The 14,145-nt window shown below is 37.5% G+C and overlaps 1 protein-coding gene across 1 annotated transcript in view; it reads left to right on the top strand.

Annotated features, from left to right (window-relative positions):
- Nucleotides 1–12,677, top strand: part of GPR158 (G protein-coupled receptor 158) — a 408,845-nt gene extending 396,168 nt beyond the window's left edge. The window contains exons 9-11 of the mRNA XM_077896758.1: nucleotides 4,025–4,130; nucleotides 7,290–7,436; nucleotides 8,279–12,677. Coding sequence (XP_077752884.1) covers nucleotides 4,025–4,130; nucleotides 7,290–7,436; nucleotides 8,279–9,748 — 1,723 coding nt within the window. The 3' untranslated portion in view covers nucleotides 9,749–12,677. The remainder of the gene's footprint in view (nucleotides 1–4,024; nucleotides 4,131–7,289; nucleotides 7,437–8,278) is intronic.
- Nucleotides 12,678–14,145: the final 1,468 nt, after the last annotated feature.

The raw sequence follows: 14,145 nt of genomic DNA, 5'->3' as shown, positions 1-14,145 counted from the left end.
TCTGCCTCTCTTTCTCTATGTCTCTCATGAAAAATAATCTTTTTTTTAAAAAAAAAGTATGTTTTTTCAATGAACCTTAAACTCTCAACTTGCCCAAATAGGCAAGGTAAAGTATTTTTAAATAAACTTTTAAAAATTCCCAATAAGGCAATAGGTGGTTATTATAGATAAATCATAAAATGATAAAAAATAAACTCCCTAATCCAACTACCCAAAGATGATAAATACTCTTAACATATTAGGATATCACTTTTAGATGTTTTTATATGCTTTTTATATTTATGACACACTGTGTTGATAGCTCCTTTTTAGGAATGTCACAGCACAGAGTGACATACTAAGAAGTCCTGCTTTAAGGAAACCTAGTCAACTTTGTTTAACCATCACTTTCCAAACTATTCACCATAGTATCCTCCCAGCCGTCAGTTGACATCTGATAATAGCAGCCACTCTTCAGAAAATTCTCTTTTAATACTGGGGCAAGGTGAAGAAACATATGCTAAATATTCATTCAGAATAGCTTTCTTGAGGCACCTGGCTGGCTCAGTCAGGCAGTGTGTGACTCTTGATCTCAAGGTCATGAGTTCAGGCCCCACACTGGGCACAGAGGTTGCTTTAAAAAAATATAGCTTTCTTAACTTGTGTAGGTCTTTGCTACAGAGCCCTAGATAACCCATCAGAGCCTAGCTGGATTCACATAGACACAAGCTCTGACTGAATTGTTCATGTTGAACCTAGAAGACTTTGTGTTAGTAGACATGCACTACTCACAAGATCAGTTTTCCTCAAGACAACTATGTACATTCCTATAAGTTTTAAGCAGGCAGGACTTCCAATGGTAGCAGGGTGACCAGCCTTGGTAGGCTTTGGTGTTTTCTTAGGCTTGCCCTAAGAAAGGGGAAGCCCTATATTTTAGGTTCTAAATTTGACCTACCTCCCTACATAGACCAGACCCAATTTGATTGTGCCATGTTGGCTTCAAAGAATTATAGTATATATAAGCTACTCTGTCTTAGAAATACAATTGTATGGCCATAAAGGACCAGGGATGGAATTACAATTAAACACAGTAATCTCCAGAGCACTTATTTTAGGGAGATGAGCAGGGAGTAATAGGCAGTAATAATTAAAGAAATCAAGTATATATAATTTTTATTTACATATGGACTGAATTAATATGTGCTATGGTTTCAATGTTGATAAAGTCCAGGAATAAGAAGCAATAACATAATAATATAAACCAACTGGGTCCATCTTTGTAATTTTTTAGTAGGATGAAATAATATTAAATAAGACATCCAACATCAGGAAAAGTATTCTCTATCAATAAGTATATATATTTATTCTTGTTTGCATAAAATATAAAATTATATACATATTGTGTATACACATATACATACATAAATATATAAACTTGAAGCTATGACTACATGTTTATATACAGATTTACTTTTATTCTCACCAAATTGCCAGATTGAACAAAAATAAACTAAAAGGATTAAGTCTAAAAGTCTAATAATGCAGAAGGCATTTTACCTAATCTGTTCTATAATCCTTTACTAAGCACAGAGCAAAGCTTTGGGAAAGTGCAAGACTTTTAAAAAGTTTGCTTTTATTCTTAAACCCAATTTTTAAGTATTTCTGTGTTCTTGTTAGATCTATTTTTTAGAAGTTGAAACAATCTTCTAAAGAAAAATCTTTAAAATGACTGCAAAACCCAATTTTTTTCTTAAGATATTTCCACTCAGAACTGCAACCTAACAAACTCTAGCAGTATTTAAAAGCTGATTAATTTCAGGGCAATTGGTGTTGGTATATAGTAGTTCAAAATTACTTTTTGGAAGACTCATCATTTTAATTTAAAATATATGTAACCATTGTTCCTTCCAGATATTGTCAGGCTGGTTTAAAGTTCACTTGTGTTGGCATTTGAGATAGAAATTCCCAGTGCATGAGAACACTTTTAGAATGTAAATCCAAAAAAAAAAAAAAAAAAAAGAATGTAAATCCATCTCCTTTGATATAACTGTCTGCTCCAGTACTGGAAATGGCCTCAGCAGATTGGGATTGTATAATTTTCCAGGTCACATTTTATATTGCTTCTATGCCTCAGTACTATGTCTGAGGTACTGTTACTTGTTACTGAGTATGATGATCCTATTTCAGTACTTAAAAAAAAAAAATCTCAACTGACATAGCACAGACTCTGTCAAAAGTGTGTCATCCCTGAACAGAGTGAATATTCATTTAGTCATATTCAAGGCAGTATAAAGCCACTTTTTCTCACCAAGAAGTGAGAGAAGTTGTTAATTCATAAAATTCTATTTAGTCATAGGTGAACTATCATGAGCTTTCTGTATTTCTATGTATATATTTTATCCTTTTTATGTCTCCAAACACAGGGGAAACTATCTCTCTATTTTGAACAATCTTGAGCTTCCATTTTAGCTTGTTTTGGGGTTAGGGATAAGAAGACAGGATGGGAAAATGAGGAAGAAAGCCCCTTGATGAAAATTTTAAGTATTAATAATACTAATTTACTTAGTAAATTTGTCATGAATATGGCATAATGCAGGTATAAAATTAGTTTCTCCTACTTTTATTTTTTTTTAAAGATTTTATTTATTATTCATGAGAGACACAGAGAGAGAGAGGGAGAGAGGCAGAGACACAGGCAGAGGGAGAGACAGGCTCCATGCAGGGAGCCTGACGTGGGACTCCATCCCAGGTCTCCAGGATTGTGCCCTGGGCTGAAGGTGGTGCTAAACAGCTCAGCCCCCCCGGGCTGCCCAGTTTCTCCTACTTTTAGACTCATATGTTTGTTTTATGATTATATCATCAGCATTTTCTTAAGATGTTAGCTTTTCAAATATGATGATGTATATCACTGAATCAAAATGCTAATTCTCTAGGCACACCTGAGTGGCTCAGTTGGTTGAGCATCTGACTTTTGATTTCACCTCAGGTCATGATCTCAGGGTGGTGGGATGAGCCCAGCTCTGCACTCAGTGGGGAATCTACTTCTCTCTCTTTCCCTCTCCATCTGCCCCTCCTACTGCTCCCATTCTCTCTTTTTCTCAAATAAATAATTAAATCTTTTTAAAAAATGCTAATTCTCTAATTCCAAACACAATAAAATCTCATATTTAGCTTTTGTGGATAAACAGTGAATGGGAAAAAATTAAAAGAATATGGTTGCAAAATGACCTTAATAAAAGCATCACTGGATAGTTTCTGGAAAATAATGAGTCCTTAAAACCTGAGTTTTAGTTTTTACATATACCTATTGATTTATGAAAATATTCCAAAATCACCAAGGTAGATACCAGTACTGAATTTTTCCTATACATATTTCCTGCAGGACTGTCCTAGAACACAACTTTATAAATTCCTCAGCAGGATAAGACTTTAAATTATTTTAAAACAATTTGATACTTCACAACAGCTAAAATTTTTATTTTAAAAGATGTGTTTTACAAACCATTAGTATATTCATTTTACCCATTGCATTATCATTTAAGCCTCTGAGGTCGTTCACAAAGCAAATAATTACCCACTCCTTTTTTTCTTAGATTTTTTTCTTCATTAATGTTTTCAAATGAAAAAGATTGGAATCAAGAGTTATGTGGCTGTGTCTTATAACCCAAATTTGCCTGAAACCACCAGTTTGTGAATCTGTTCTTTTGAATTCACATGTTTTCACTGCTTTTACTTTAGACATTCACTTTATATACAAAATAACTATTCCAGGAAATGGTTAGCACATTATATATCTATATGCTGTCTTTCTCACTACTTATAACTTAGAGTAATAAATAACAAAGAGTTCATATCTTATGTATCCAAATAGGGTTACTTAAAGCTTTATTCTTCTGTGATGAAAATGTATGCCACAGAAACAGCAATACAACATTTTCCATGCTTGCTTGTTTTTTTAATACACTGAGGAAAAAAGGTCCCGATTATCCTAGTGGTTTAAATAGAAGTCTTGTTGGATTACTAATGTGGTGAATTCTCATTTCAGATTCGTTCTTGCCTCAAGACTTCAGTCTGACTGGATGCTAATGCTGTATTTTGCACATACTCATTTGACTGTGACAGTCACCATTGGGTTGCTTTTGATTCCAAAGGTATTCCTTTAAAATTACTTTTCTCTTGCAAGACAGCTTTTTTACATAATCATGGAGTTGTTTCTCCTTTAAAAAATACCTGTCAATATAGGGAAAGGAGGCTGTGGAGATTTGCTTGACACTCTAAAATGTTTTTAAAGCTCGCTCTTCAGGGAACTAGATGTCTCTTTTGGGATTTATTGAACATCCCATATAATTTTTAAATACTTCTGTTTGTGCAAAACTCATCATCTGATTCAGTTCTTTCTCAAATATTTTTATATCCAGTTATATTTTAATTATAGGTTCAAGGTAACTTTTATTGTAGCTGTAACATCAAAATTATTATTAAAGAGAATTATCCTATTCTAAGAATCTTCTTGTTTAGATTTACATTCAGGAAGCATTGTGTTGTAAACATTCAGAGAATTTTTATATAAATAATAATTATATTGTGTACAGAAGAATCTTGCTTTATAATGATGGATTCTGACAAAGACTTATCTAGACAGCATACCAGTGCGGGGGGGAATGGGCCGGCACTCAGAATACAGGGATTATGAGTATGTGCCCTGCCTACAATAGCTATGCGGTATGATGTTAGCTAAGACTTTTCATCTCTCTAAGTTTCAGTTTCTTCACCTATTACATGATAGCAATAGAGCTGCTTCCAATGAAATAATATATATCAGAGTATGGGGGGAAAAGCATACAAGTTATAGCATTATTATTATTTTTCTCTTTTACATATAGAAAAAAAGTGTTAGGACATCATGTATCTGTATTAGTACCACACGATATAATATTAGCACAGCTGAGGCAATAATTGTAATTGCTTTTAATTCACTTCTGGCTTTACCTTCTCTCACAAGCAAAACATAGAAATTCAGCCTGATTGAAAGGGCAAACAAATGTAATCAGAGCAAAATGCCTGCTTTCTTCCTTACTTGAATTACACCAGATAGCCACAGTCTTCATGGATTAGTCTGTTACTGCAGTTTATCTTATCCATTTTCATACTTTGCATTACATGGTTACATTTTTATTAGATGGCTGTACTGTGTACTCACTCACACTGTTCATTCAATTCTAAGAACTGAAAACACATTTATACAAAAAGGGTTTGTACATGAATGTTCCTAGCAACACTACTCATAATAGCTAAAAAGTGGAAGCAACCTAAATGTCCATCAACTGATTACTGTAGAAACACAATGTGGTGTATCTCGACATTGTAACTCTATCCAGTAATAAGAAGGAATAAAGCACTGATACACACTACAAACTTGTACAGACCTCAGAATCATTATGCCAAGTGAGAGAAGGTAGACACAAAAGGCTACATCTTTTGTGATTCTATTGATATGAAACGTCCAGAACAGGCAACTCTGTTGAGACAGAAGGTAGATTAATGGTTGCCACTAGCCAAGAGGAGAAACAGAAGTGACTGCTTCATGGATTTAAGGTTCTTTTGGGGGTGATGAAAATATGCTGGAATTAGATAGTAGTGATGCTTACACAGCACTGTGAATATAGAAAAAAAGCACTCAATTGTACAATTGAAATTTGAGAATTTTATGGTATGTGAATTATATCTCAACTTCAGATAATTTAACAAAACCACTGAGGGGCTTTGCTAAGCACTGTTCTATATCCTGGAATAAGAATAGTAAACAGGTAATGTGCTTTCATGGTGCTTCTATTGTGGAGAAGGGGAAAACAGGACAAAATAAATAAATAAATAAATAAATAAATAAATAAATAAATAAGATAAATATTTAAAATGCTATTTTAGATATAACTACTGAGGACAAATAGTAAAGCAGAAAATGGACAATATCTGACAAAGCAGTGTTTCTTAAACTCATGATCATCTCTAAGACTGTGCTCAAGAAAACCAATTCCAATTCCACTCTTACAAATAACTTCTGGGTAGTTTCCTAGTAGCATGTGAGAATTTGGAGGGCAGGGACACTGTTTATTCATATTTATAGCCTTAAATTCCTGATGCATGTCAGATCCACATATGTATGTGGAAGAATGAAGGACAGATTCATCCGTTTCTGTCGTTTCTCAGTCAGTCCCAATTACAAAACATTCGTGATTCCTTACATAGGGAATTGCTGTTTCACATGCTGTATTAATGTTCACCTGCCCACCTAAGTATTTTAACAAACACTGACATTAAAATAGCTTTGTATCATGAAAGTGATCTGTTAGTTTTTTAAAGGAATATTTGACCTGATGACAAGCTGAGAGAAGAGAACCCATGTTCCCTAAGCCATTCTCTCAATTTTCATAGGATAGTCACTCGGTTTATATATTGTGTGAAGGGGCTGAATTGTTTTTATTCTCCCTGCTTTCTATCATTTATCTAATTCATTCTTCATGTCTCCATTTGGTGAAGAATAGAGATAGCAAGAGTACATGAAACTGAAAGATATCAAAAGACCATGTGAAAATCATAAAAATATCTCAAAATATGATGAAGGAGGAACTTGAGAATACTGAGTTTGAGAAAAAATACTGTAATTTTGGTGAACCTTTGAATTTTAAACTTCGATATCATCACTTTAGACTGAGAGAGCACTGTGCTCCAGAGAGCTTCAGGGATTTGTTTCATATCTGACTGTCAACGCAGTTGATGCTGGAATTCAGATCTGTCCCCTGAGTCTTAGAAGCAACTTTTTTTGAGCTGTGTGTAGAAGACTGAAAAGCACTGTCTGTGATCAGGGCTAGTCGTACCCCTGGATGAAATATAGCCTCATCCATGTGAAGCAAAATGATCAACACAAGGTAGACCCCACTGCTCAAAAATATATTTCCATCCAGCTGTCAGTGGGTCTTGGACAACATTTGTTTGGATTTTTCTACTTATTTCACTTTCAAAATGCAAGTATCACTGAAGAAAAGTAATGTCAGTGAACACTGGAAGCCTAGAGAAAAGACAAGGATGAAAATAGAAGTCAGAGAAGCAACCACGTATTAATATTGCCCCAGAGCTCTAGATGTAACATGAAAAGCAAAACCAAATATAGCATCAGATCTTTTATAAAGAGTTCAGTAAATGAGTTCATTGAAGCTGAAGAAATGATATTAACATGAGAACCTTTAGAAAATGATTCAGCTGTGTCTGCTAGTGGGTTAATGTCCGCAGCTCATATTTTGTCTCTGTTGCAGTTTTCACATTCAAGCAATAACCCCCGAGATGACATTGCTACAGAAGCATATGAAGATGAGCTAGACCTGGGTAGGTCTGGGTCCTACCTGAACAGCAGCATCAACTCTGCATGGAGTGAGCACAGCTTGGACCCAGAGGACATTCGGGTAACACCAGTATTTCAGCTTTCCTACTTCAGGCTCACTCCATATACATGGGCAAGCACGTGTGGTCTGATGCAAACATATGCTCACCTTTGTGCACACATGAGCCAGAGAGAAAAAGAGAGGGGGTGTGTATATGTGTGTGTGTGTGTGTGTGTGTGTGTGTATAAGAACTGAAGACATCTAATTTAGAGTTAACCCAGTTCTAAAACATACGGCATGGTAGAAATTACACAAGCTGATCTTGATAGTCTCAACTGACTTATTAGTAGTCATAATGACAAAGTGGTGATACATGTTCCCTACTACAGTTTATGACATTTTGCTGATGAGAAGGTAGGATAGATCTGTGAGTAGAGAGCCCAGAGTACTGAAAGAAATCTGAGACAGTATATCAGCATTTGGAGTAAGAAGCTGCTTTTAGTAATTGACAGTCTATTGTCCCCCAAACCTAATCCAACATTAGAGGTAATTTTGTCAATGGCTACATGATGCTTCCAGTATTGTTTAGGGATATGATTTGTCAGTAGACGATATGCTGTGTTTTGTCATGGTCTTGGCCAAGTCTGGTGCACACAGTTTGTTAAGTCCAAAGGGCTTGTTCCATAAAACAAGGGTAGAATGCATGTGTTCATGTCTTAAATTTCAGACTCTATGTGAAACAGAACACAAATTAATCAGAAAGTAAGAATGAGGAGAAAGTGAGTGAGTACACATAGTATGAAAAGCTGTAGAGCAGTTTCCCTAAAGAGCTCAAGCTCAGTAACTTCAAACTACATTTAGTAATACTATCTGGCTGAACCGCTAAGTTCCACATCTCTGTGAATTTGCTCTTGTTCTGGCAGGATGAGCTAAAGAAACTCTATGCCCAGTTGGAAATATATAAAAGGAAGAAGATGATTACAAATAACCCTCACCTCCAGAAAAAGCGGTGCTCCAAGAAGGGCTTAGGCCGTTCCATCATGAGGCGTATAACCGAGATCCCAGAGACGGTTAGCAGGCAGTGTTCCAAAGAGGACAAGGAAGTCACAGACCACAGCACAGCCAAAAGCACTGCCCTGGCCAGGAAGAACCCACAAGAATCTTCAGGTAACACCGGGAAGCCCAAAGAAGAGTCCCTGAAAAACCGAGTCTTCTCGCTAAAGAAATCACACAGCACTTATGATCATGTGAGGGAGCACACGGAAGAGTCCAACAGTTTACCAGTGGAAAGCCAAGATGAGGAGGCTACAGAACATTCCACACTAGAGTCTCTGTCAAGTAAAAAACTAACACAAAAACTGAAAGAAAACAGTGAGGCCGAGTCCACAGAGTCCGTGCCTTTGGTGTGTAAGTCAGCAAGTGCACACAATCTCAGCTCAGAGAAGAAGCCAGGCCACCCCCGAACATCGATGTTGCAAAAGTCTCTCAGTGTCATCGCAAGCGCCAAGGAGAAGACTCTTGGATTAGCTGGGAAAACTCAAACATCAGGCATGGAAGAACGTGCTAAAGCCCAGAAACCAAAAGATAAAGAAACAAATAGAAAATACTCAAATTCAGATAATGCAGAGACTAATGATTCTGCCCCCCAAAACTCCAATCATTTGGAGGAGCCAAGAAAACCTCAGAAATCTGGGATTATGAAGCAACAACGGGTCAACCCGGCCACTGCCAATTCTGACATGAGCCCAGGCACCCCCCAGACGAAGAACAACTTTGACATTGGGGAAGTGTGCCCTTGGGAGATTTATGACCTGGCCCCCGGTCCTGTGCCTTCAGAATCAAAAGTTCAAAAACACGTATCTATTGCAGCTTCTGAAATGGAGAAAAACCCAACTTTTTCCTTAAAGGAGAAGTCTCATCAGAAGCCCAAGGCAGCTGAACTGTGTCAGCAAACCAATCAGAAGAGCATAGACAAGGCTGAGGTGTGCTCTTGGAAGAGCCAAGGCCAGCCTGGTTTTGAAGATGAGAAGCATCTGATTCCCAAGACTCAAGTTCCCGCAGGGAGAGCCAGAGAGGAGAATGGCAATCAGCATTATGCAGCCAATGTGTGTGCCGGGCAGTATGAAGAACTGCCCCCCAAAGCTATAGCATCAAAAGTCGAGAATGAAAGTCTCAACCAAACAGGAGACCAGGAGAAAAAGACATCCTCCCCTGAGGAAAATGTGCCTGGCTCCTATAACTCAAGTAATAACTTTCGGCAGCCTTTGACATCACGAGCTGAGGTGTGTCCTTGGGAGTTTGAGACCCCAAATCAACCAAATGCTGAAAGAAGTGTAGCTTTACCTGCCTCTTCCACTTTAAGTGCAAATAAAATAGCGGGGCCTCGGAAATGAGAAGTCTGGGGTCCATTTAAAGTGTACCATCCCCAGAAAGAAAAGGAGAAGGAAGAAACCCTGAATTCGACAAAAATAAGAGGATCAAAGATTCCCAAGGAGTGTTTGTCAGGAAACGTGAAAGGCCCAGGTTGAAGAAGACCGGGAGGGCAGAGGGACACCACAATGGAAGACAGACTGGCCAAGAGAAATCTTTCCCCTGGGGACACCAGGGGAGTCCTTACATTTATGTATGTTTAGGGGGAGTAGCCCTCACTGTCTGCCCCTGATCAGTATTGACCCATGGCATTTTGAAGACCCTAAACAAGGCAGACCAGAAGACATGGAAGAGGTACAACATTTTGCAAAGAAGGTATGGACATAGATGACCGAAATTCTAAGTAGCTAACTGAACTTACTTTACCTATTTAACCTTGATAGCACCGCTAATTTAATGCATCCCAAAAATACCTTTTATATTAATGATTGCTCTCATTTTCTTATAAATGTATGTTTTAGTACATTGTTGTGTCTCGTATTCAAGCATTCCAGATTGTATAATTTTTGCAAATAACTTTGATATTATATGACACAACACATTTATGCAATCCCGCAGCTACTCAATTGTTATTGCAAGTTACAGATTACCTGCTATCTATCAACTTTAGTTGATTCTTGAAGTACAGTAAGCTTTCTCTGGCTTGGGAAGCCATAACCGTTATGATAAAATCTTTTAGTTTTGGCTGTGGTTTATATATTGTGAATTTGGATTTGATTCTATTGTTTCACATCATGGTTTGTTATACTGTCTTAATCAGGGTTTTTTATACAAGTTGAGTTACTTGTTTTGCACTTCTTGTTAGGACTCCGAGAGCAAGTGGTCCTACTTAGTCATGTCTCAATAAAGGACAACTTACCTATTGTTTGTTCAGAGTCAGAGACAGGTAACACCTTCATTCCAATTTATTGTCCCTTTTAACTCTCAGTATTTCATACTTAGCATTTCGCAAGGAAGAAGCTAAGAGTGAGAAAAATATACTGCACATTATTATTACCACTGAAAAGGGAAGACTCTAGGAATGACATGAGAATTAACTACAGTACTGCAGAGCCAGGGAATTTGCCTTTCAAAACAGACAGAAAGGGAGCTACTGATAGCACTTTCAAGGGAGTATTTTTTTAGAGAAAAATTATGATAGCATCAAGATCATTGTATGGATATATTTTTATTATGCATACTGAATATATATTTTAAATTACCTTAAACTACTTATTCTCATAAACTCTTATTCATTGCTTCAGCTAGTGGTAACACTTGCTGGGCCTAAATCCCAAAGAGCTTTATAACCTGATTTTTTCAAAGCCTATAAGGTGGTATGGGCTCTCCATTCTCCCAAGCACTGGAAAATTTACAGGTCCTGCAAATTGCCATTTTGAGCCACCTGGCTCAAAATTCAGAAGTGCAGGGTTTCTTTGCAAACCAAAACAGCCCCCAAAGCAAAATTTGTAAAATGTACTGCCTTCCACACTGATCACTTGGCATGAGAATCCAAAGCTGCTGACTTAGCCCTACTGAAGTGATCATGCAAAGAGATTCCATTCCAAAGCTCAGTCTCATTTTATTTAAAGATGAATCACTTAAAAATAGAATGCAGACTTCCCTTTCTCTCATGCTAAATGCTGAAGTATCAATGGCTTATTTGGCCAGGACATTTCCAGCCTAACTGCTCTTCATTTCATGTGCAGCAAGGAGAACATGCCAGGAAGATAAAAGATGAAAAAAGATAATCAGAAGGTAGATACAGGCCTGTTCTAAGAGAGTATCATTCTCAGTGGAAGGTATAAACTAGGACTTCTCCTTATTCATCATCAAAATTTTCTCGACAATTTTTATTCAGGAATAAGTGAGCACATCACCATTTTGCAAAGCTGTGCATTCATCTTCCTCACCCATTCATTTGCTTTGTGCATATTACTCAGGTTGGTGGGGTAGGTGTGAAGAGATGGAAAAATTCTATTTTTCTGTCTTTCCTTAATTTATTTCCTTCTTCTCTTCCTTTTTAGTCAAGGCCTCTCTATTTGGTACCTTGGAACATAACTTTAAGGTATATTTGTGAACTTGGTTTGGAATTTCCAGGCCCACCTACTTGTTTCATTTTTGTTCAAGGTCTGTTAGCACTTTATTCACTTTTTGAGAAATAAGCAGTCAAGCCTCGGTGACTTTTTATTGCACTTCAGGATGATCCTGCTAGAGATGTGGCTTAAAGAAGACTTGCCAAATTATACCTTAGTGACATTCTACAGTCCATAGATTTTTCTCCACCAGCATAAATCAGTGAGAGTGCCTCGGGTCTTTCCTAGAGTTTCATTGCCATTAGTTATCACCAAGAGAAGTTTAAATCTACAATTTTTGAGGTTTTTTTTTTTCCTAGATCAATAACAATAAGAAAGTGAATAAACACTGTTAAGGTCACAAACATTTGCTAGGTTGTCCTTCTCAATGCATGTGCAGGCTGCATCCTGTCCTTGTTTTTAAGCCAGGGTTTATAAATAAGTAGATTTATACCAATCTTAATAGAACTGTATATTTTATGCAAGAATTAAATGCTTTACAACATGAATTATAACTCAGCCCATTGTAAACTTTGGTGGCAATATGGATTTGAAACACGACAGTTCTCTTGTATTTGCTTCCTAGGTTTCTGCATGCAAGTGGTGACAGGTAGGACTGAGAAACACTGCCTTTTGACTTCTAGCATTTAGCAACCGAGAGTTGTAGAGTCAATAAAGCTGTAAGTCTCTTCACTTAATCTGTGGTTCTTCTGAAACTATTATCTGAAACCTACAGCATCCCACCATGAAAAATATTTGGTAAATTTATGTTGTGATGTGTTACAGCATGTAAATAATTATAACTTATCTGCAATAAAACATATTTATATGAAAGTGATTTATGGTGTTTTGTGTATCTATCTATGGTGTTTTGTGTATCTATTATGGTGTTTTGTGTATAAATTTATTTCACCTAAGCCAACTTCAGAGGGAATCCCATGTATCTTTGACCTCATATGCCTGTCTACAGAAATATGTGATTAGCCGAATGTGGCCTCAAACATACAGGTCATCATTTGGAGCCAGTAAAACCTGTTAGGACTAGTGATTTTGATTTAAGAAAGCTCTGTCCAGGGCAGCTCCGCTGGCTCAGCGGTTTAGCGCCACCTTCAGCCTGTAGTGTGATCCTGGAGACCTGGGATCAAGTCCCACATTGGGCTTCCTGAATGGAGCCTGCTTCTCCCTCTGACTATGTCTCTGTCTCTCTTTCTTTCTCTCTCTGTGCCTCTCATGAATAAATAAATAAAATCTTAAAAAAAAAAAAAAAGAAAGCTCTGTCAAAATAGGAAGTAATTCAGTTACGTTTTTTAATTTACTGAACATACATAGGCAATTTGCTAAGCAATGATGCTGATCTTTAGATAAACAAGAGCTCCAATATCCAATATGCACTATCTAGTCACTGCTATAGTAATACAGAGGGGAGCCCCACTAATTCATGGAGTCAGGAGAGGCTTAAGAGTGAAGGCAAGCTCCCAAGGCTGAAATTCTGCAAGGCATCAGTTATGAACAGGAAAAGGTGTAAGGCTGGAAAGGTAATTGTGCCCAGCCTTGCATGCCATGCTTCAGATTAGCTACAGCCTTCTCCTGCAGTACTGGGAACTATCAAAAAGCAGTAAACTGGATCATAATCAAGTCATGGAATAGAAGGATCATTTGAGGAGTAGCCCAGGAATGGACTGAGGTGGGAGGAGACTGCAGGCAGCTGGATTAGCTAGCCAGCACAAGACTCAAGGGAAGGGTGAGGGCCTAAAAAGGAGAGGGAGAGATTATTGTTTTTGTTTTTGTTTTTTTTAGATTTTTTTTTATTCATTTATCCATGAGAGAGAGAGATATATATAGAGAGAGAGAGGCAGAGACACAGGCAGAGGGAGAAGCAGGCTCCATGCAGGGAGCCTGACATGGGACTTGATCCCGAGTCTCCAGGATCACGCCCTGGGCTGAAGGCAGTGCTAAACCGCTGAGCCACCCGGGCTGCCCTATTGTAGGGATTTTTTGTTTTTTTGGTTTTTTTTTTAAGATTTTATGTATTCATAAGAGACACAGGGAGAGAGGCAGAGACATAGGCAGAGGGAAAAGCAGGCTCCCTGCAAAAACCCCAATTGCAGGACTCCATCCCAGGAACCCAGGATCATGACCTGAGCCAAAGGTAGACACTCAACCACTGAGTCACACAGGGACCCCGATTATTGGTTATTTTATCAAACTAGCATCTTCAGATTGGTTTGGTGTTCCTATTATACAAGGTCAGAAAATCAGTCACAGATAACTATATCAACTATAAATGTTCCTTCTGAGTTTATGGA

The sequence above is a fragment of the Canis aureus genome, chromosome 5 (genome assembly GCF_053574225.1).
Source record: "Canis aureus isolate CA01 chromosome 5, VMU_Caureus_v.1.0, whole genome shotgun sequence".
Lineage (NCBI taxonomy): Eukaryota > Metazoa > Chordata > Mammalia > Carnivora > Canidae > Canis > Canis aureus.
Note: the sequence above shows the minus strand (reverse complement) of the source record. Positions and strands in the feature narration are given on the sequence as shown.